The sequence below is a fragment of the Meles meles genome, chromosome 18, assembly GCF_922984935.1.
Source record: "Meles meles chromosome 18, mMelMel3.1 paternal haplotype, whole genome shotgun sequence".
NCBI classification, from domain to species: domain Eukaryota; kingdom Metazoa; phylum Chordata; class Mammalia; order Carnivora; family Mustelidae; genus Meles; species Meles meles.
The window spans coordinates 59,171,863-59,193,396 of NC_060083.1; the positions used below are offsets into that span (position 1 = coordinate 59,171,863).

General features: G+C 55.4%; 2 protein-coding genes across 3 annotated transcripts; both read right to left on the bottom strand.

The window, feature by feature from the left end:
• Nucleotides 1-439: 439 nt before the first annotated feature.
• TRIM47 (tripartite motif containing 47) lies at nucleotides 440-5,362 on the bottom strand. The gene is made up of 6 exons (XM_045983749.1): nucleotides 4,167-5,362; nucleotides 3,028-3,123; nucleotides 2,529-2,759; nucleotides 2,147-2,345; nucleotides 1,649-1,723; nucleotides 440-1,374 (listed from the first exon to the last, which is right to left on the bottom strand). The coding sequence occupies exons 1-6, from the start codon at nucleotides 4,866-4,868 to the stop codon at nucleotides 734-736; spliced, it is 1,944 nt and encodes a 647-aa protein (XP_045839705.1). The 5' UTR covers nucleotides 4,869-5,362; the 3' UTR covers nucleotides 440-733.
• A 10,620-nt stretch (nucleotides 5,363-15,982) lies between these two features.
• Nucleotides 15,983-21,142, bottom strand: TRIM65 (tripartite motif containing 65). 2 transcript variants are annotated; one of them, XM_045986318.1, is made up of 6 exons: nucleotides 20,618-21,142; nucleotides 19,169-19,264; nucleotides 18,685-18,918; nucleotides 18,432-18,597; nucleotides 18,263-18,328; nucleotides 15,983-17,776 (listed from the first exon to the last, which is right to left on the bottom strand). In XM_045986318.1, the coding sequence occupies exons 1-6, from the start codon at nucleotides 21,023-21,025 to the stop codon at nucleotides 17,202-17,204; spliced, it is 1,545 nt and encodes a 514-aa protein (XP_045842274.1). In that variant the 5' UTR covers nucleotides 21,026-21,142; the 3' UTR covers nucleotides 15,983-17,201. The 2 variants fall into 2 exon arrangements, with proteins under 2 accessions (XP_045842274.1, XP_045842275.1); XM_045986319.1 differs by lacking the exon at nucleotides 19,169-19,264.
• Nucleotides 21,143-21,534: the final 392 nt, after the last annotated feature.

Genomic DNA, 21,534 nt, shown 5'->3' on the forward strand with positions numbered 1-21,534 from the left:
TCTTGACACCTCCTGCCTTTCAAGACCAGCTCTCCAGAGATGAGATTTCTTGGTGGGTGGACAGAAGGATAGAAAAAGGAGTCATAAACAAGATGGGATTGGGAGGGAGACAAACCATAAATGACTCTTAATCTCACAAAACAAACTGGGGGTTGCTGGGGGGAGGTGGGATTGGGAGAGGGGGAGCGGGCTATGGACATTGGGGAGGGGAGGCGAACCATAAGAGACTATGGACTCTGAAAAACAACCTGAGGGTTTTGAAGGGTCAGGGGTGGGAGGTTGGGGGAACAGGTGGTGGGTGATGGGGAGGGCACGTTTTGCATGGAGCACTGGGTGTTGTGCAAAAAGAATGAATACTGTTACGCTGAAAAAAAAATAAATAAAAAGGGAAAAAAAAAAAAAAAAAAAAAAGAAAAAGGAGTCATTCATTCAACAAACATTTATTCAGAACCTACTGTGTGCCAGGCACTGTCCCAGGAACCTGGAAAGGGGGGGTGCTGGGTAGCCTGGATCTGCCCCAGCTCTGGCTTTCTCTCCCAGAGACAAGGCCTGCGGGGGAGCAGGGTCCGAGGGGCACTGGAAGGGGTCTGGCAGCCTCCTCCTCGAAGGCCAAGTATATGGAAGGTGGGGGCCTCCAGGAAGGAGAAGCCTGGGGCGGTGGGGGCTTCCCGTGGGGCAGGACGGCGGCTGCGCAGAGAAGCGCGCTTCCCAGGAGCTGAGATGCCCGAGGGCATCACCTCCTCTTCAACACGGAGATGCAGGACTTCTTGAGGGGCCCGAGCTGCAGATGGGCGTCCACACTCTCCAGGAAGAAGGCGGGCTTGAGCCTGCGAGCGAAGAGTCCCGCAAAGTGGCTGTCCAGGCGGCTCTGGAAGGGGTCGATGGGGGAGGCCAGGGAGCTGCTCCGGCGGGCCCGGGAGGCCTTCAGCCTCCGAAGAAGGCTCATCTTGCCGTCCCGCACGGCATAGAAGGCCAGGGCGCGGTCGGCGTATTCGAGGCAGATCCCGACCGTGGGCGAGAAGGGCTGGGGCAGGGGCGCCTCGAGACCATGGAACCAGACGGAGAAGCTCCGGCCGTTCCACTGCAGGCAGCAGGAGTGGGCGTTGCGGCCCAGCCGGCCCCGGTCGTAGGGCTCTTGCGGGGAGAAGTCTTCGGCCATGACCCCCACACTGACCCAGCCCTCGATGATCTCCACCTCCCAGTAGTAGGTGCCCCGGTCCAGGGCGCCCTCGCCCAGCACCTGCTCGCAGTGGGTGAAGCGGGTGGGTGACTCAGGGTAGTTGATGGGACACAGCACCCTCTTCACACCTTTGGTCCCGAACAGCTGCAAGTACTTGTCAGCTGTGTCGCTGTCCAGGTCCACGATGTAGGCAACTGCTCCCGTGGAAAGGGGAAGAGAGACAGGGGGCTCAGGCGCAGGCGCAGGCGGGACAGCCTCTCCCCCAGGCATCCTCCTCCCCAAACACAGTCTCTCGGCTCCTTAGCGACCAGCACGCCTCAGCCCCACCGGAGAGCACCCCGTGAGGGGACCCAGTTCGCCCTAAGGATGAGGGGGGTGGGAATCCAGGTGTTCTCGTGCTAGCGCTCAGCCCAGCAGCCTTAGGAGGGCCTGGTGTGAGCAGAAGGGAGAGCCCAGGTAGCCACTTACACTTGAGGAAGTAATCCCTGGGAACCTCACTCTCGAGGCTGTTGGTGCTGTCGGGGTCTTGGGACTCGGCATCGGCTGCAGAAGAGACAGTGGGGAGGGGTTCTCCAGTGGCCTGTGGCTGGGCAGGGGTGCAAGGCGCCCCTGTAACCCAAATCCCTCTCTCCTTCCTCCCAGCCTGTACCCGCGACAGGCACACAGCCCAGTATGGCACCCTGTCTTCACCCGCAAGCCTGGTCCTCGGGGTCTGTCCCTGCTCCACCTCCTCCCCGCTCAGCCCCTCTGAAGCTAGACGGCAGGGCAGGGGAAGCCCCCTCGGCCCCCGAGGCTGTGGCTGAAGGGGCTGGACTGGTCATTACTGAGCTGCGGCTCCCCTCAGGAGTTGTGTCCCACCCTGCACCCGGTGCACAGTTTCTGTCTTCCGTTCTTGAGTGGGTCCTGGGCCTGGGGGCCTGTGCAGGGAGACTGGGGAAGGGTGAGTCACCTGGGGGGGCCACCCACCTTCTGGGCCCAACTTCTGTAGCTCATCCTCGTCGCCGCCCAGTCCCCGCAGCTGCTCCCACTGGCTGGCACAGGCCACCGTCAGGGCGTCTCTCACCGCCCGCACAGCTTGGGAGGACTTGGTGAAGCTGAGCTCCTTCGGGGGACCGGGCCCAGGGCCACACCCCTCCTCCAGGGCCAGCCTCAGAGCCAGCAGCTCCTGTGCCGGACACGTGACTTTTAAGGCCTTGCTGGCGGCCGCTCCTTAGGGTGGGGGGGATTGCGCCGCCGGAAGGATGGCACAGCCCCCCCGGGGGCCCAGCCCCCACCCCCCTGCCTTCTCTCTCCATCCCTCGCCTGCCCCCGCTCTGCGCCGTCTCTGCCCCCTTCGAGCTGCGCTGACCTGCAGGAAGCTGACCGAGTCGGCCTCAGGGACCTGGCTGAGGTCGTGGCGCGCCCGGCTGAGCCTACTGCGCTGTTCCTCCTGCCGCCTCAGGTCGCCCTGGGAGCGGCCCAGCATGGTGGCCTCTCCCTCCTCGATGAAGCCCAGCACCTCCGTCTGGAACCCCTGCAGGACGGCTGCGGCCTCCGTGAAGAGCCGGCACACCCTCTCCCGCTCTGCCAAGGCTGCGCTCTGCATGGGACGACACGGGACTAGGGTGAGGGCAAGAACAGCCCCATTCTTTCCAGACCCCCACCTTCCCACCCTGCCCTCTTGTGGGGTCAGAGGGACCAGGCGGCGCTGTCCCGGACCCGTGCCCGCTCAGGGGAGCCGCTCGAGCTCAGCGGTGCTGCAGGCGGTGCCGGGAGCACAGGCTTCTTTGGTGTGGACCAGAGCACGCGGCCGATGCCCGGAGCCCACCGCAGGACCGCACAGGCACAGGGTCAGCGTGGGGTCCGACCTTGATGAGGGCCACCGTGCGTCGGGACTGTGCGATGCCAGCGCCCAGCTCGTCCATGCGGTCCTCCACGGCACTCAGGACTTTGGACTGCTCCGCCTGTGGGTGACACGGTTAACTAGCACGGGGCCGGGCAGAGGCCATAGCCCTACCCCGGGCTACCAGGCCTCAGCAAGGGGGAAAAGAGGGATGACCCGAGAGTGGCATCTGCGCATGGGGGACTGGGAGTGGCCGTGATGTCCCATGATAGGCCAGAGGTGCCTCAAGCCCAGGCAGGTGCCATTCCCAAGTGCCTGGCAGCACAGGCAGTCTGGAGCACAGGCCGGCAGGCTCGTGGGCGGTCAGCCTCCCCCTCTGACCAGTGGGCAAGTACAAGGCCATCCACGCTCCTTAACGCTGCTCCCACTCACTGGAGAGCTCCCTTCAGTGAGGTAGGTGCCGCACAGAGGGCATTCAGCTGTCTCGGGGATCCCTGTCCCCAAAGAGCCTGTGTCCCCAATTTAGGCCTGAAAAATGGGGATTCCGGGCAAGTCCCCTGGGTCTTGTGAGTCACTGCTCCAGGCAGGAGAGACGGAAAATCCCAAGGCCCACGCGCCAAGACCGGGCTGGAGGCCAGAGGAAACTGGGGGCGGAGGTAGCTGACGGACTGCGAGCACATGCTCCCACCACGGGCCCCCGGACCAGCTGGACAAGAGCGGTCTGTATGCTTGGTCCACCCTCAGCCACACTCCTGTCGCCTGCCACACCCATCTCAACCCGATGCCTGAGCCCAGGCCAGATCTGAGCGGGAACCGGCAGGAACCCGGCCGGGCGCAACAGCCGCTCTGCCAGAATCAGCCGGCGGGGGCCCCGCGGGCCTCACTCTGCTCTCCCTTGCCTTAGACCCCCATCGGCCGGGACCCCGGCTTGCCCTTCCAGTCCTTTTCGCGTTCTCTCTGGACCCCTCCAAACCCCATTCCCATCTCGAGCCGCGATGTGGATGGATGACATTGTCAGTACTGGGAAGGACGGCAAAGAGTCTCAGGTTAGGGGAGGACATTAGGACCCTATCTGGAAAAGGGGTGGGGGCGGGGATCCCTGGGCCCTCCGCGGCCCCGCGCGGCCCTGACCCGCCCCGGCGCGCCCCCGGTGCACGCGCCCACCTCCTGGAGCGCGCGCTCCTGCTCCAGCGACACGAGCTCGTGGCCGCGGTGCTCCTGGGCGGCGCAGGCCTCGCACAGGCACACGCGCTCGACACGGCAGTAGCGCTCGAGCGGCCGCAGGTGGCGCGGGCACAGGCTCTCCTCCAGCCGGCGCAGCGGCGGCACTAGGCGGTGTCCGCGCAGCGCGGGGCTGCGCTCATGCGGGCCCAAGTGCGCCGAGCAGAAGGAGGCGAGGCACGAGAGGCAGGAGAGCGCGGCAGGCAGGGCGGCGCCCTCGGGGCAGGCATCGCAGCGCACCGGCTCTTCGCCGCCCGGCCAGGGCTCGGGCGCGCAGGGAGCCGAAGGCTCCGGGGCGCTGGGAGGCGCGCTGGGCGGCATGGGCTCCGGGGCCGGCGCTCCTGGACCCGGACCCGGACCCGGACCCGGACCCGGGCCGGGCCCGGGCGCGGAGCCCGAGCCCTGGCGGAGCTGCAGCAGCTCGGACAGCGTGTGGTTCTTGCGGAGCTGCAGGCCGTCGGGGAAGGGCTCCTGGCACAGCGGGCAGCGGGCCGCGCCTCCGGGCCCGCCGGTGCCACCCGCACCGCGGTGCGGCCACAGCGCGCTCAGGCAGGCCAGGCAGAAGTTGTGGCCGCAGGGCAGCGTCACCGGCTCGCGGAGCGGCTCCAGGCAGATGGGGCAGCTGAAGGGCCCGCTGCCGTCCATAGCTCCGCGGCCGCGCGGGCACCGCCTGTTCTGCTCCCGCCCAGGGAGGGACCCTGCCCGCTCGCGCTGCGGCGCCGCCCCCTGGGACCGAGGCCAAGGGTCCAGCCCCCTTCCGTCCCCAGCTCGGACCGCCCCCAGCGCCGCAGACCCGCCTGCGGGTCTCGGTATACCCGGCGCTGGCCCAGACTTCGCGGGGAGTCTTCGGCCCCGTGTGTCCCCCACCCCCGGCCCCGTGTGACCCCAAGGGGCTCCTGCACCACCGTCCCTGCTGGTCCAAGGGGAGCGTGGAGGGCAGAGAGTGCGAGGCCGGCACACTGGAAGGAAGCTGGGAAGGTCACCCCTCCATCACCCTCAATTCCCCCCACAGCCGGGCCCCCGGACTGCAGAGGGGCCGGGCGTTCCCCCCCCCCCCCCCGTTGCCACCCGGCCGCTCCAGCCCCTTCGCGCTCCAGACCTCCCCGAGGCACTTGTTAGCAAAGTCTCTGAGCTGCTGCTGACTGCAGAGAAAATTAACCGCTGATGTGCGCGTGTTTTTGCCCCTTAGCGACTCTGTTTTACCCCTTGTGGGGAACTTGGGCTTTTCTGACCCTGAATTGGGAAGTTACTGTCACCCTCCAAGTCCCTCGTGTGAGGGAATTCAGTTCCCCCTCACGGACCCCCACCCCAACCCCCCGGCACTTGCGGTGTACCTGGGGCTGGGGGGTATGGGTTCCCCAAATGGAGGCATTTAAGGCTCATCCAGACATGCACTTAATGTTGTTTAATAAAAATGGCGGGACGCCTGGGTGGCTCAGTCCGTAAATCATCTGCCTTCCGCTCAGGTCAGGATCTCAGGGTCGTGGGATCGAGCCCCGCATGGGCTTCCTCCCCGCCCCCTACTGCTGGGCTGGAGTCCGCTTCTTCCTCTGCCCCTGCTCTCTGCTTCTGCCAGCGCCCGGTCGCTGGCTCGCTCTCTCTAGCGTGTTCTCTCAAATAAATAAATAAAATGCTTAAAAAAAAAAAAGATTTTAAAAAATAAATAAAACGGCAACAAAATAAAGTAGATTGGCTTATAACCCAAAGTATAAAATAAACACCCATGGGTTCATACTGATATAAATAAATGACGGGGTAAACAAATGAAGAACCATAAGCAGATTCCCCATTGAGAAGATTGCAAAATAATTGTTGTGGATACTCTGAGTTGGAGCCTGATTTCCCACTCCTTTAATGCATAGTGACTTTCTTCCAAAGGGAGCAAAAGAGTCACTTTACTGGCCCAAGCCTGGCATGCCTGACCCCAGCAGGGTGATCAAGGTCACCATCAACAGTGATAGGTCACGTTGACAGTAAGTACCGCAGAAGGTACGGTCTTCCTCCCCCCCCAAGCCCTTAGCCCAGTCTAATCAGGATCAAAACACCACACAGGGCGCCTGGGTGGTGTCGGGTCCTGGGATTGCTTCCCACCTGGTGCTCCCCTCTGTTCAGGAAGTCTGCTCCTCCCTCTCCCTCTGCCCCTCCCACTGTGTGATCGCTCTCTCTGAATTAAATAAATAAAATATTTTTTAAAATAAAAATAAAAAATATAGAAGAATGGAGACAACTCTTATCTGCCAGGCCCCCTGCTGGTGAGAGTCCAAAGAGGAAGGAATAAGAGAGTGAGAGCAGGGCCATTCCATCCAGAAGTGGGGCTTAACCTTTCTCATTGCCAGGGCCCCTCTTGAAGCCAGGGGCACCTTTCCAAAGTAATGCTTTTATTTATTTGTTTGTTTGTTTGTTTATAAAAAATTTTATTTATTTATCGGAGAGAGAGCGCACAAGCAGGGGAAGCAGCAGATGCAGAAGGAGAAGCAGGCCCCCCGCTGAGCAGGGGTCGGAGGCAGGACTCCATCCCAGCACCCTGGGGTCACGCCTGAGCCCAAGGCAGATGCTTCACCGTCTGAGACACACAGACGACCCCAAAGTAATGCTTTCAAATATACAAAGCAAAATGCATAGGACTTCATGGAAACTGATTACCCTGAAATACAGGTACAAAATAGAAAATAAATTTGTGATATCTGTGTTTCTTTTAACAACATCTGATGGAGGCTTAATCATTTATTTTTCAGATAGTGATGAACGTAAGTGATATTTCAGGTTCTGTGTGACCACGTAAGATGCTATGAAACTACCTGTAATTTCTCCTGGTGACAAGTCACAGAACTGCTAACTCCACTGTGGTATGTTCTCTCCATTTGTAACAGAGAGAAATGCCAAATTTCACTTTAGAGAAGAGTGAAGATGCAGAGAATTTTCTCACCAAGACTCCCAGCTTAAGAATGTCTAATTTAGGGGCGCCTGGGTGGCTCAGTGGGTTAAAGCCTCTGCCTTCAGCTCGGGTCATGGTCCCAGGGTCCTGGGATCGAGCCCCGCATTGGGCTCTCTGCTCAGCAGGGAGCCTGCTTCCCCCTCTCACTCTGCCTGCCTCTCTGACTACTTGTGATCCCTGTCTGTCAAATAAATAAAATCTTAAAAAAAAAATGCCTAATTTAGAAAGATGCTATGCAGAGCCTCCTTCCATCTTTCCTGGAAAAAAACAAAGATCTATGAAATATTAAATGGGGGGTGCAATCTGGGGGGACTCACTGGAAGAGGCAGGCGGATCCGGGAGGGCCCTGTGGAGGATGGAGCATCTGAGCTGGGCTTTCACGGGTTGCTAGGATTCGGGCGTGCAGAAACTAGAGCGGGAAAAGCTCCTCAAGCTGAGGAGTAGCAGAGGGAACCGGCCTGGGTGTGCCCAATTTGGCAGGAAGGCGGGTAATGAGTTCCATACGTTGGTTTCCACAGGGATCACCACTTGCTCATGACTGTCGCTTGTTTGCCAAGCCCCAGAATCAGTTGGGAGGCTCAGGCATAGTGCCACCAAGCTCCAAGGCTTGACAGGCAAGCTGTCCAGGCTCGCTGAGACCACAGACCCGCCTGGCTCTGGAGGGGTGAGGGGTGCCAGTTGGGCTGGGACGTGTACATGGACAAGTGCCAGCCGGCCTCCGGCTTCCCAGCCCAGAGCCTGCCCAGGAAGATCTGCGTCCCTAGGAAAGTATAGAACTGTGATTTGTCAAGACAGTGGTGTTTTTTGTTTTTTCTTTTCTTTTCTTTAAAGATTTTATTTAAAATCTTTAAATAAAAATTTTAAAAATTTAAAAACCTCCAAGCCGAAGGCGGAGTTTTTAACCCACTAAGCCCCCCAGGTGCCCCTCCATCATCGTAGCTTTGAGGTTGCCCAACATATTCATTCTCTCTTTGGAATGAATTAGCTCTTAAGGGGAGACGGTAAAATGCATTTTTGAGGTCTGTCGGAGCATGATCACACCTGCATCTCACTCTGCCTTTGCAAGAACTACGTCTCGAAGGATGAGAAATGGAATTCCGACAGGTTATGTATCTTGCCAGAGGTCACACAACTCCTCCAGAGGAGACAGAATGTAAACCCAGAACGTGGAACCTGAAAATAATCCTAAACCTCATCTATGAACCTGTCTACAGGGCTGCAGCATTGCTTGAAAGGGAAAGAAAAAGGTCAGACTGAAGCAAAAACAAGCGAAAGCCATCCAGCAAATGGGAGTAATGAACAAGACATTCCCAGCCTCGCTCCTGTCTGTGAAATTGACATGGGACCCAAGCCATGCCCCAAGGTAACACTGAATGGTTTTGATGTACTTCTCTTTTTAAGTTTATTTATTTATTTATTTTCGGTAATCTCTACACCCGATGTGGGGATCGGACTCATGACCCCAAGATTAGAATTTAAAAAGTAATTAAAGTTTTTAAAATTTAAATTCAATTAATTAACATATAGTGAGTGTATTTTTAGTTTCAGAGGTAGAGTTCAGTGATTCATCAGCTGTATGTAACACCCAGTGCTCATTACATCATGGGTTAGTGCCCATCACCCGTCACCCCATCCGTTCAGCAGCAACCCTCAGTTTGTTTCTTATGATTAAGAGTCTCTTATGGGGCACCTGGGTGCCTCAGTGGGTTCCTCTGCTTTCGGCTCAGGTCCTGATCCCAGCGTCCTGGGATCAAGCCCCACATCGGGCTTTCTGCTCAGCGGGGAGCCTGCTTCCCTTCCTCTCTCTCTGCCTGACTCTCTACCTACTTGTGATCTCTGTCAAATAAATAAATAAAATCTTAAAAAAAAAAAAAAAAAGAGTCTCGGGGCGCCTGGGTGGCTCAGTGGTTTAAAGCCTCTGCCTTTGGCTCAGGTCATGATCCCAGGGTCTTGGGATCGAGCCCCGCATCAGGCTCTCTGCTCAGCGGGGAGCCTGCTTCCTCCTCTCTCTCTCTGCCTGCCTCTCTGCCTACTTGTGATCTCTATCTGTCAAATAAATAAATAAAATCTTTTTTTTTTTTTTAATAAATAAAATCTTAAAAAAAAAAAAGAGTCTCTTATATTTTGTCTCCTTCTCTGATTTCCTCTTGTTCTGTTTCCCTCCCTTCCCCGATGCTCCTGTTTTGTTTCTTAAATTCCACATGAGTGAAATCATATTGTTTTTCTGATTGAATTATTTCGCTTAGCATAATACCCTCTGGTTCCATCCACGTCATTGGAAGTGGCAAGATTTTTCATTTTTTGGTGGTTGAGGAATACTCCATTGTATGTATATACTACATCTTCTTTAGCCATTCACCTGTTGATGGACATTTGGGCTTTTTCCATAGTTCAGCTATTGTGGACATTCCTGCTATAAACATTGGGATGCACGTGCCCCTTAGGATCACTGCATTTGTGTTTTGGGGGTAAATACGTAGTAGTGCAATTGCTGGGTTGTAGGGAAGCTCTATTTTAAACTTTTTGAGGAACCTCTATATTGTTTTCCAGAGTGGCTGCAGCAGCTTGCATTTCTACCAACAATGTAAGAGGGTCCTCGCCAACATCTGTCGTTTCCTGACTTGTTAATACTTATTACTTTTGGCCATTCTGACTGGTGTGAGGTGGGATCTCATTGTGATTTGATTTGTATTTCCCTGATGCCAAGCGATGTTGAATATTTTTTCACGTGTCTGTTGGCCATTTGTATGTCTTCTTCTTTTTTTTTTTTAAAGATTTTATTTTGCTTATTTGACAGAGATCACAAGTAGGCAGAGAGGCAGGCAGAGAGAGGAGGAAGCAGGCTCCCTGCTGAGCAGAGAGCCTGATGCGGGGCTTGATCCCAGGACCCTGAGATCATGACCTGAGCCGAAGGCAGAGGCTTAACCCACTGAGCCACCCAGGCACCCATTTGTATGTCTTCTTTGGAGAAATATCTGTTCATGTCTTCTACCCATTTCTTGATTGGATTATTTGTTCTTTGGGTGTCGAGTTTGATAAGTTCTTTTTTTTTTTTAAAGATTTTATTTATTTATGTGACAGAAAGAGAGATCACAAGTAGGCAGAGAGGCAGGCAGTGAGAGAGAGAGAGAGAGAGAGAGAGAGAAGAGAGAGAGAGAGAGAGAAACAGGCTCCCTGCCGAGCAGAGAGCCCGACGCGGGGCTCAATCCCAGGACCCTGGGATCATGACCTGAGCTGAAAACAGAGGCTTTAACCCACTGACCCACCCAGGCACCCCGAGTTTGATAAGTTTTGATAAGTTCTTTATAGACTAGCCCTTTATCTAATAAGACATTTGCAAATATCTTCTCCCATTCTGTCAGCTGTCTTTTGGTTTTGTTGACTGTTTCCTTTATTGTACAAAAGCTTTTTATCTTTTTTTTTAATATTTTATTTATTTGACAGAGACACAGAGAGAGAGGGAACACAAGCAGAGGGAGTGGGAGAGGGAGAAGCAGGCTTCCCACTGGGCAGGGAGCCCAATGCGTGGCTGGATCCCAGGACCCTAGGATCATGACCTGAGCCGAAGGCAGAGGCTTAATGACTGAGCCACCCAGGTGCCCCAAAAGCTTTTTTTTTTTTTTTTAAGATTTTATTTATTTATTTGACAGACAGAGATCACAAGTAGTCAGAAAGGCAGGCAGAGAGAGGGGGGGAAGCAGCCGCCGAGCAGAGAGCCCGATGCGGGGCTCAATCCCAGGACCCCGGGATCATGACCTGAGCTGAAGGCAGAGGCTTAACCCACTGAGCCACCCAGGTGCCCCTGCCCCAAAAGCTTTTTATCTTGAAGTCCCAATGGTTCATTTTGCCTTTGTTTCCCTTGCCTTTGGAGACATGTCTAGCAAGAAGTTGCTGCAGCCGAGGTCACAGAGGTTGCTGCCTGTGTTCTCCTCGAGGATTTTGATGGATTCCCGTCTCATGTTTAGGTCTTTCATCCGCTTTGAGTCTGTTTTTGTGTGTGGTGTAAGAAAATGGTCCAGTTTCATTCTTCTGCATGTGGCTGTCCAATTTTCCCAACACCATTTGTTGAAGAGACTGTCTTTTTTCATTGGACATTCTTTCCTGCTTTGTCGAAGATTAGTTGACCACAGAGTTGAGGGTCCATTTCTGGATTCTCTATCCTGTTCCCCTGATCCATGCGTCTGCTTTTGGGCCAGTACCAGGCTGCCTTGATGATCACAGCTTTGCCATAGAACTTGAAGTCTGCAATTGTATGCCATCAGGTTTGGTTTTCTTTTTCTACATTCTTGTGTCTATTCAGTGTCTTTTCTGGTTTCATACAAATTTTAGGATTATTTGTTCCAGCTCTGTGAAGAATGTTGGTGGTATTTTGATAGTAACGTGTAGATTGCTCTGGGAAGCATAAACATTTTAACAATTTTTATTCTTGCAATCCGTGAGCATGGAACTTTTTTCCATTTCTTCGTGTCTTCCTCAATTTCTTTTTTTTTTTTTTTTTTTTAAAGATTTTATTTATTTATTTGACAGAGAGAGAGATCACAAGTAGGCAGAGAGGCAGGCAGAGAGAGAGGAGGAAGCAGGCTCCCCACGGAGCAGAGAGCCCGATGCGGGGCTCGATCCCAGGACCCCGAGATCATGACCTGAGCCGAAGGCAGCGGCTTAATCCACTGAGCCACCCAGGCGCCCCTGTCTTCCTCAATTTCTTTCATGAGTGCTCGATAGCTTTCAGAGTACATATCCTTTCCCTCTTTGGTTATTCCTAGGTATCTTATGGGTTTTGGTGCAATTGTAAATGGGATCGACTCCTTAATTTCTTTCTTCTCTCTCATGGTAGTGTATAGAAATGTAACTGATTCCTGTGCCTTGACTTTATCTCCTCCCATGTTGCTGAATTCCTGCATGAGTTCTAGCAATTTTGGGGTGGAGTCTTTTGGGTTTTTCACATAGAGTATCATGCCACCTGCAAAGAGAGTTTGACTTCTTTGCTGATTTGGGTGTCTTTTATTTCTTTTTGTTATCTGATTGCTAAGGCTAGGACTTCTTGTACAATGTTGGACAACAGTGGTGAGAGTGGACATCCCTGTCCTGCTCCTGCTCTTAGGGGAAAAGCTCTCCATTTTTTTGCATTGAGAATTTCTCTGTGGGCTTTTGTATATGGCTTTTATGATATTGAGGTATGTTCTATCCCTACACTGTGAAGAGTTTTAATCAAGAAAGTATCCTGTACTTCGTCAAATTTTTTTTTCTGCATCTCTTGGGAGGATCATACAGTTCTTGTCCTTTCATTTATCAACGCAGTGTGTCACCATGATTGATTTGTGGATGTTGAGTCACCCTTGCAGCCCAGCAATAAATCCCTCTTGGTTGTGGTGAACACTTTTTTTTTTTTAATTTTATTTATTTATTTGACAGAGATCACAAGTAGGCAGAAAGGCAGGCAAAGAGAGAGGGGGAAGCAGGCTCCCCTCTGAGCAGAGATGTGGGGCTCGATCCCAGGACCCTGAGATTATGACCTGAGCTGAAGGCAGCGGCTTAACCCACTGAGCCACCCAGGCACCCTGGTGAATACTCTTTTTAACATACTGTTGGATCCTACTAGCTAGTTTCTTGGTGAGAATTTTTGCATCCGTGTTCAACAAGAATATTGTTTGTAATTCTTCCTGGTGGTGTTTGGGATTGAGGTCTGGTTTTGTCTGGTTCTGGGATCAAGATAATGCTGTCCTCATAGAAAGATCTGGAAGTTTTCATTCCATTTCTTTCTTTCTTTTTTTTTTTTTTTTTTTTGGAACAACTTCAGAAGAATAGGAGTTACTTCTTCTTTAAATGTTGGGTAGAATTCCCCTGGGAAGCTGTCTGTCTCTTGATTGTTGGGAGATTTTGATAACTGCTTCCGTTTCCTTGCTGGTTATGGGTCTGTTCAGGTTTTCTATTTCTTCCTGTTTCAGTTTGGGTAGTTCAGTTTCTAGGAATGCATCCATTTCTTCCGGATTGCCTAATTTGCTGGCCTAGAGTTGCTCATAACATGCTCTTTATTGTATATTTTTTTAAGATTTTATTTATTTGACAGAAAGAGAGATCACAAGTAGGCAGAGCAGCAGGCAGAGAGAGAGGGGGAAGCAGGCTCCTCCCTGAGCAGGGAGCCCGATGTGGGGCTCGATCCCAGGACCCTGAGATCATGACCTGAGCTGAAGACAGAGGCTTAATCCACTGAGCCACCCAGGCGCCCCTCATAACGTGTTCTTATAATTGTATTTCTTCAGTGTTGGTTGTGATCTCTCCTCTTTCATTCATGATTTTATTTATTTGGGTCTTTTTTTCTTTTTGATAAGTCTGGCCAGGGGGTCATTGATCTTATTATTTTTTTCCAAGAACCAACTCCTAGTTTTATAGATTTGTTCTACTGTTCTTTTGGTTTCTATTTCATTGATTTCTGCTCTAATATTTATTCTCTTCTCCTGCTGGGGTTAGGCTTTATTTGCTGTTCTTTCTCCAAAAAGTAAACAATTTTATGAGCCTTGTAACAAAAGCTGGCAGTTCTGTGTCCCACCTGCTCCAGATGCTTGCTCCCATGACTGCCAGCTTCAACATCTTACCTATTACTTTTAGCATTTAGTGCCTCATCTGCAAAGCACGTGCTTGTAAGCTTTGAAAATCCTGGTGGATGTTCATGCTCAAGTTTCTGGAAACTTCAGTTTTGTTCTGTTTTGTTTTGTTTTTTAAGATTTTATTTATTTATTTGACAGACAGAGAGTACAAGTAGGCAGAGAAGCAGGCAGAGAGAGAGGAGGAAGCAGGCTCCCTCTCGAGCAGAGAACCCGATGTGGGACTCGATCCCAGGACCCTGGAATCATGACTGGAGCAGAAGACAGAGGCTTTAACCCACTGAGTCACCCAGGCGCCCTGAAACTTCAGTTCTATACCACTTCTCTTCTGTGTTGAACTCCCTGTTGCTTGGGTCCCAGGTCTTCCTTCCTCTTCATTGACTTTACTTCTTTACTCTGGAAAAGCTCATCTTCTGGGAGCTTCCTGAGAACGGATGTGAAAGTGACTGCAAAGGTCTTTGTTCAAGCTCTGACACTGTTTGGCTGGGTATGGAATTCTAGAATGGAAATCCTTTGTCCTCGGAAGCCTAGCTCCACAGTCTTCTAGCTTCCTGTCCCGTGTTACTCGAAGCCACATCTCTTACAGTCGCCATGCTGTTCCCTCCCATCCCTTCCTGCTTGGGGAACAGCAACCTCCAATCCAACTCCCTCAACTCCCCTGGCACCTGAGGCGTCTTTTAAAATCTCTCCTGTCCCCTTGCCCTTCCTGGGTGTGCCTGTGTGCCCATCCTCCTGATTCGGCCTCACAGAAGCCCAGATACTAGAGGGGTGGTGCAGAGATTTTGGAAACATTCACAGGCTAATCAAATGTGTCCCCCTCACAAATGTTACGCCCCAAAATCCATGCTTTTCTCCCCTCCCAATATGTTTTTCCTGGAGAGGAGACAGACTTCTGGCAGAATTGGGTGGATAGAGGGCATTTCATTTGAAGCAGCTTTCCAATAATTTGCAAATGCCTGCCTCAGGCCTACTTGAAAAGCACAGCCTACAAAAAGGCCAGCAGCATCTCATCTCATAAATAAGGTCAACAGTCACAATAAGGAACATTCCTACAGAACGATATGGAAAGGACTGATGGCCTGATAAAACGTAGTATCATAGAATGAAGACCCCAAACCCTTCCCACCACAGAAGCAGGGGGGGCTCTCTTCCTTTCTCTCCCCCTTTCAGAGTGTGGGAGCAGCCTGTCCCACACGCGTGCTGGGGCTTTGGGCTCGGGGGGTGGGTTGGGGGCAGTGATGGTCAGAATCTGTACATGGCGAGAGCCAGCAATGCTGGCCACTGGGCCAGCCCAATCCTGCTTCCCCCCCAGCTGGGTCTCTCAGCAACTGTCGGCCCAGCTGTGCAGCAAGGTGACTGTCTACTGTCACTCGGTCAGGCTGCACACTGCAAGAGCACCCTCCTCATGTCTGGGGAGTCCCCAACTTCGGAGTCCTCCTCCAAGCTTGTTGCCCGGGCTGTACTGACCAGAGGCCTGGCCCCGCCCTTGAACAGAGAGCCACAGGCTGCGGAGGCACCTGCAGGATGGGGCGTGCAGCTGGGGGCCACAGCTGGGGCCACGGGATTGCATGTGTTATCCTTTAAAAAAAATTCTTGCAAAATAATTAGTCATGAGTATGTAGAAATGCACGTATAGCACCAACAGTTGTAAAGCCAACATCCTTGTAACCACCATCCAGATCAAGAAGTGAAGTGTTCTGAGTAACAGAATTACAGCTGCTCTAGGTCCCAGTGCCCACTTCCAGACACACTAACAAACGTAGTCCAGGGATTGTCCGGAAAGTATCGTCTGAGTATGAAAAACAAAAACAAAGGAAGCCAGCGCTGGCCCAGCGCTATACACATCACTGTACTTAGTCCCCACACCCTGGGTGATGGGGACAGGGGCCGAGGCTGTGCCCAGCTAAGACGTCTGGTAGGGGCGGCAGGGGAAGGGGGAGGGCTTGTCTGCCTCAAGGTTGCTTCATTTTGACCATGTGTATACAAAACAGAATCTTCAGGTGCTCATCATTATTATTATTTTTGAAGATTTTGTTTATTTAAGGGGAGAGGGGTGGAGGGAGAGACCGAAAGGATCTTAAGCAGAACCTGACATCATGACCTAAGCAGAAACCAAGACACCCAGGTGCCCTTCTGCTTTTTTTTTTTTTTTAATTTTTTTTATTTTATTTATTTGACAGTGAGAGAGAGATCACAAGTAGGCAGAGAGGCAGGCAGAGAGAGAGGAGGAAGCAGGCTCCCTGCGGAGCAGAGAGCCTGATGCGGGGCTCGATCCCAGGACCCTGAGATCATGACCTGAGCTGAAGGCAGCGGCTTAATCCACTGAGCCACCCAGGCGCCCCTGCCCTTCTGCTTCTGTTGAGTAACTCCACTGAACTCAGCCCACCTACGTAGCCACAGATAGGGCCGAAGCTTCCTGCTCAGAAATATGCATCGTGGTGGAATTTTTACAGTCCCAAATAAAACAATGCCAACGTGTCTGATATGGGGTCCCCTGAGCAATCCAAAAGTAGAGTGTCCTTATGAGAGCTTTCATAGGCAGAAAGGGCACACAGCAGAGAGTATCCCTGGCTTGCCCAAGTTTGCCCTTCTGCCACCTTGCTTTACAAAAGACCTCCGATGGCACCTGTCCGCACCAACCAAAAGAAATCCGGAACCATGCTAATGCAGGTCTTTTAGGAAAGCCAAGCGGCAGAACTTGAACTTTTGGAGAGCGGAGGGTACCTGTGTTAGGGAAATAAATTCTGACGGTCATTAAGAAAGACTGTTTATATGGTAATCATTCAGGGGAAAATATTAATACCGTGAAAAATGGGTATGTTAAATTTAAAAAATGCAAAAAACACAAGTGTTTTTAAAATGCAATCACAAGGATGTACAAAAGCAACGAAGATCTACCAAAATGGTAAGAAAAAAAAAGAGGAAGGAAGTAAAAAATCACTTTTCTCTAGGTTTTCTCCCGGAATTGTCCATGCTTTGTGGGCCCCCCCCCCCACCTCCCGCCCACCGCCCCACTCCTTTGATCTACGTCACCTTCACGGGAGGCCAGCGGGCCGCGGAGTGTGTATTTGCACCACACCGTGTGGGGAGGCCTGACTGCGCGCACTCTGCTGCAGGACCAGGAGCCCATGGGCGCTGCGTCAGCCTCAGAACGCCTCAGCAGCATGGAGAAGTGGGCTCTGCTTGGGCAGGGTCCTCCCGTTTTAGTCCCTTTCTTGTCCCCGTGTCCTTCAGTGATGCTGGAGAGTGAACTCCGGTTGGGGGCTCCCTCCCAACCTCTCTTCCCAAGTGGCCCAGCCTAGTTCTGAGTTGATTTTCTGGCCCAAAGCTGGTCCCATTATCGCTGTGGCCTCAGGTCCCCAAGCTAGAGGCTGGGCAGCTTCTGGGCACAAAGGTATGGCAGCACCTGTTTCTGGCCCAGGGCTCCATCCCATTCCTTCCTCAGCTGGGCTCCGAGGCCTCTTCCAGGAGCTCCGAAGGGAGCCTGGCCTCGGGCTGATGGCACAGGGTCAAAGTCCTACCCTCCAGGAGCCAGAAGACAGGGTAGAGGGGCTGGGTGAAGATGGCATGGAAGGTATGCAGGCGCTGGGCCCTGGGCTCCAGGCTGTAGAAGGTGAGGCAGCCAGAAGCCAGGTCCAAGTCCATGCCCAGGAGCCGCCCCGACACCTCTGGGAGGAGCTGGGCCTCCCCGTTGTGCCAGGCCTGCGCCCTGTCCTCCTGAACACAGAGCCCCCAGGAGCTCGGCCCGCGCCCGATGTTGTCTGTGTGGGGCCCCTGCTTGCGCCGCGTCAGGTCTGGGTAGGCGACGCCCAGAGTCACCGAGTGGTTAGATGTGCGCACCTCCCAGTAGTGTCGCCCGTTCTGGAAGCTCTGGGTGCACCGCACCTGCCAGAGCTCGAAGCTGCTTGGCCCAGCCAGGTCCCGGGGCTTGTGACGGTGCTTTACCTGCTGGTCCTGCCGAGATACGTAGAGGTGGCGATTGGCGCTGTCCGGGTCGAAGGTCAGATTGCGGTAATCTGTCAGGGACAGACGGACCGGTGGAAGGTGAGCAGGCAGGTGCCTGTGCGCCTTCACCGTCCCGTCCCCAGAGGCAGGGATGGCAACTGGAGCTCTGCCAGGGCAAAGCCCCACGGCCGTCAGGCGTGCAGCCAGGGGCGATGTCTCCACAGCAGGCAGCCGCCTCATTTCAAAGATGAAAAAAACTGAGCCTCCCCAAGGTAACCTAACTCGGTAACTAGTGGGAGAATCATAACCAAGCCCGGGTTTGCGGGGCCAGAATCTGCTTACACGCTCTGTTGGGTCCACGTGTAAGAGGCTGTCCTCCTAGCACAGGTGCGCAGAGGGGGATGGGCACGAGGCAGACATCCGGGCAGGGCAGTCATGGCGTGTGCCCCCCACCCAGGTACACACGCACCCTCCCAGACACGTATACACATACGCACAGCGTACACACGAACGCACAATGCACACACGTCTATGCACACACATGCCGGTCTCCTTACTCTGCCAGAGTTTCCTCCTCAGTGGACAAACTGCGCTTGGGACTGGTGCCAGGGGACCTGGGCCCTCTAAGGAGGCAAAGAAGCGTTAGGGCAGCGGTGGGGTGGGGGAGTCCTGGGGGGCAGAGTTCTGACCCGCCCCCCAGCCCACCCGCCGTGGGGTCAGCCTTACCCGAATCAGCAGCCTCAGCTGGTGCCCTGGGGCGGTCCCCCTCCTCCAGGAGGAGGCCACACAGCTGGCTCAGTGACTCCTTCAGGCCGGCCAGCTGCTGATCTTCGTCCCACTTCAGAGGAGTCAGAGGCCCAAGAGGCGCCGGGGGGGCCAGGAGCTGTGATTCCTGAGCCCCAGGGACAGTTGCAGTGAGCCTGTGGGCTGGGGGCAGGGACGCTGGTCTCCCCAACCTGCTGCCCTGAGTCCCCGCTACCTGGAGGAAGGTGCGGTCATCCAGCTGCTCCAGGAGGTCCCGGACCCTGCGGTCGTAATGAACCAGGGCCTCCAGGTGGCCCCGCAGTCGCTGTTCTGCATCCTGGGCCTGTGCTAGTGCCTGGGTCTCGGCCACCTCGATGTCCTTCAGTGCCAAGGCCCGTCGCATCTCCAGGGCCTGCAGCAGGCGGCTGAACTTGCCCGAGATCATGGAGGCCAGGGTGCAGGCCGAGCTCTGTGTGGGCGAAGCAGTGGTGGCCTAGGGCGGCCCAGGCCAAGGCTGCCCTCTGGGCTGAGGGGTGGGAATGCGGGGAGCCAGCGTCCCTGGAACCTTTCCCCCGACCCTGCTCAGTCTCTCCCTCCCTGCTTCCCGGAGGCGTTTTCCAGGCAGCTCACAACTACGACCCAGCGTCCCTGGGAGGGCCTGGGGGCTGCCCACAGGACACAGCCGGAGCATGCAGGGGGTAGGTCGGCGGGCCTGGTACCTGGATCTGGCTGCTGCGCTGCTGCAGCTCCTCCAGCTGCCTCTCCACCTGGGTCACCTGTTGCTGGCTGACCCCCAGCGTGGCTCTCAGCTGGGCCTGGGGGCCCACCAGGGAAACAAGTGACAAGAGGGGACCAGGGATGGCTGTGAAGTCCTCCCTTCAATCCACAAACAGGAGGGGATGTGGGGCATCCCCTCCTCGTGCCACCCCAGGCAAGGCTGACCAGTGGACCGGCCCTGGTCTGCGACAGGCGTGAACGGGGTCCGAGTCCCCGGGAGACCCAGACAGAGCCCATTCCCAACCCGGAGCGGGGAGGTAAACAGGCAGAGCAGAGGCCTTGGGCTTTAAACCTGGCCTCCAGTTCTCTTGCAGGCCGAGCAACCTGGAGAGAGCACCCACGGTCTCTGGGCTGTAAACACCCTGCACTACCCGCCGGCAGTAAATGGAGAGAAGCCGCACTTCCGGCTTCGGCAGCCTTGCAGGGAAGGGGCAACAGATCCAAGCACCGAAGCTATTTGACCAGTGAGCAGTGTGGCACACGTCCAGGGTGGGTTCTTCCAAACGCCCGGCCAGACCTCAGCCCCAGCTCTGGGCATGGGGGAGAAGAGCTCGCCCCTCTTTGTGACTCCTCTGGTACCCTGGAGGCCGGCCAGACCTCAGCCCCAGCTCTGGGCATGGGGGAGAAGAGCTCCCCCCTCTTTGTGACTCCTCCGGTACCCTGGAGGGTCAGAATGTTGTGCTTTTACGGGAGCAGGACAAAGCAGCATTCCCAGCCCCTGGTCAAGAGCCTGTTTTGCTTCTGCTTTTCCAGGCCACTTTCTTTATGAGTCAAGGACCATCAAGATCCCCACTTCACAGATGAGAACACAGGACAGAGAAGTTGATAAACTGGCCAAAGCTGTCAGATCTTCCCAGACCCACTGTCTCTGTCCAGGCCCATGGCCTCCCCCACTGTACAATGCGCCACAGGCAGGAAGTGGGGAGGGGCAATCTCCTGGTTCCACCTGACTGTCCCCCAGGGATGGGCGTCTGTCCTCTCACACCTTGGCCGTGCACATGCCCCTTCAGCCTGCACGTGCCATTTGCTTGTACCACCTGGCACTCCCTCCCTCCCCGTTGCTGTCACCTGCTGGCCGGCGCTGCCCACTTGCATGCCCAGAGCCTCAGCGGTAACATCTCATCACCACGCTCTGTGACTTCTGAAGCCACAGGGGCGCCCTCCAACACGCCAACGTCCTCGCCTGCAGAGCCCTTTCCTTCACTCCATTGCAGCCCCTCCGTGCTGGGGTCGCAACCCTGGGCCTGTCACCAACTTCGAAATCTCTATTCCAAGCACCTGTTTTCCCCTTTTATTCGGGAACACACACAAACATCCCAAAGCCTCCTCCTGCTGAAGCTGCCCACCCCAGCCCGGGCGCCGAGAGACAGGGCAGGGGACCCCGGTGTCACCTCGCGCTCCCGACGCTCATCGTCCAGTAGCGCCCGCTCGTGGAGGAGACACTCGTTCACGGTGCACGCGCTGCATATGCAGCGAGCCTCGGTGCGGCAGAAGAGGTCGAGCGGCCGCCCGTGCCGGGGGCAGCGCGCGCCCAGGGCGGAGCCAGAGGCCGGGGCAGAGTCCGGGCCGGGCCCGGCGCGCATCGCCTCGAGCACGGCGCTGAGCGCCACATTGCGGCGCAGCTCGGCGCCGTCGGGGAAGGGCTTCCGGCACTCCGGGCACGCCTTGTCGCAGCCGCGTCCCCAGTCCCCGATGCAGGCCCCGCAGAAGTTGTGGCCGCAGGGCAGCGTCACCGGCTCCACGTAGAGCCCCAGGCAGATGGAGCAGGTCAGCACGTCCTCCAGCCGCGGCGCGGCCATGGCGGAGGCCGCAGCGCTGCTCTGCCGGGGGTGGCCGGTGCCTCCGAAAGAGGGCGGGGCTAGGGGCGGGGCCTCCGAGGTCGGGCGGGCGGGGCGGCGAGCGGCGGGCCCAGCGGGGCGCGGCGCGGCGCGGGGCGCGGGTCCTCGCGAGAGCCGGCGGGAGGAGCGAGGGCGCGTCTATCTGGAGCCCAGCGGCTGTTGCCTCCTCTACCACCGACCTGGGCCCTCGCGACTCCCACTTTCTCCCGTTCGTCCGGGCTCCGAGCCACCCTTGCAGCCTCACGCCGCCCCAGGGTGGGAGTTGGGGTCCGCCTGTCGGTGGTCCCACCCTGGGAGCGCCATCCTTTCCCCCAAACCCTCTAAGCAGCTCCTGTATAGGGGCGCGGCCCCCGCCTTCAGGGACCAGAAACTTTGGGAACCCCGTTGGGCTTCAGAGCCTCTTCCTGGCTGAAGCCCCCCACGCAATCCCTCTGGACCCCCCATCTGGGAACCTGGACAACAGCAGCTAC

Coding starts and splice junctions, on each gene's coding strand:
- TRIM47 (XM_045983749.1), bottom strand. CDS start 4,868: ATGGACGGCAGCGGGCCCTTCAGCTGCCCCATCTGCCTGGAGCCGCTC. Junction 3,124..4,166: donor AGGAGCGCGCGCTCCAGGAG/GTGGGCGCGTGC, acceptor TGTCACCCACAG/GCGGAGCAGTCCAAAGTCCT. Junction 1,375..1,648: donor CAGGGATTACTTCCTCAAGT/GTAAGTGGCTAC, acceptor CCACGGGAGCAG/TTGCCTACATCGTGGACCTG.
- TRIM65 (XM_045986318.1), bottom strand. CDS start 21,025: ATGGCCGCGCCGCGGCTGGAGGACGTGCTGACCTGCTCCATCTGCCTG. Junction 19,265..20,617: donor ATGAGCGTCGGGAGCGCGAG/GTGACACCGGGG, acceptor GTGGGCCCCCAG/GCCCAGCTGAGAGCCACGCT. Junction 17,777..18,262: donor GAGGAGGAAACTCTGGCAGA/GTAAGGAGACCG, acceptor TGTCCCTGACAG/ATTACCGCAATCTGACCTTC.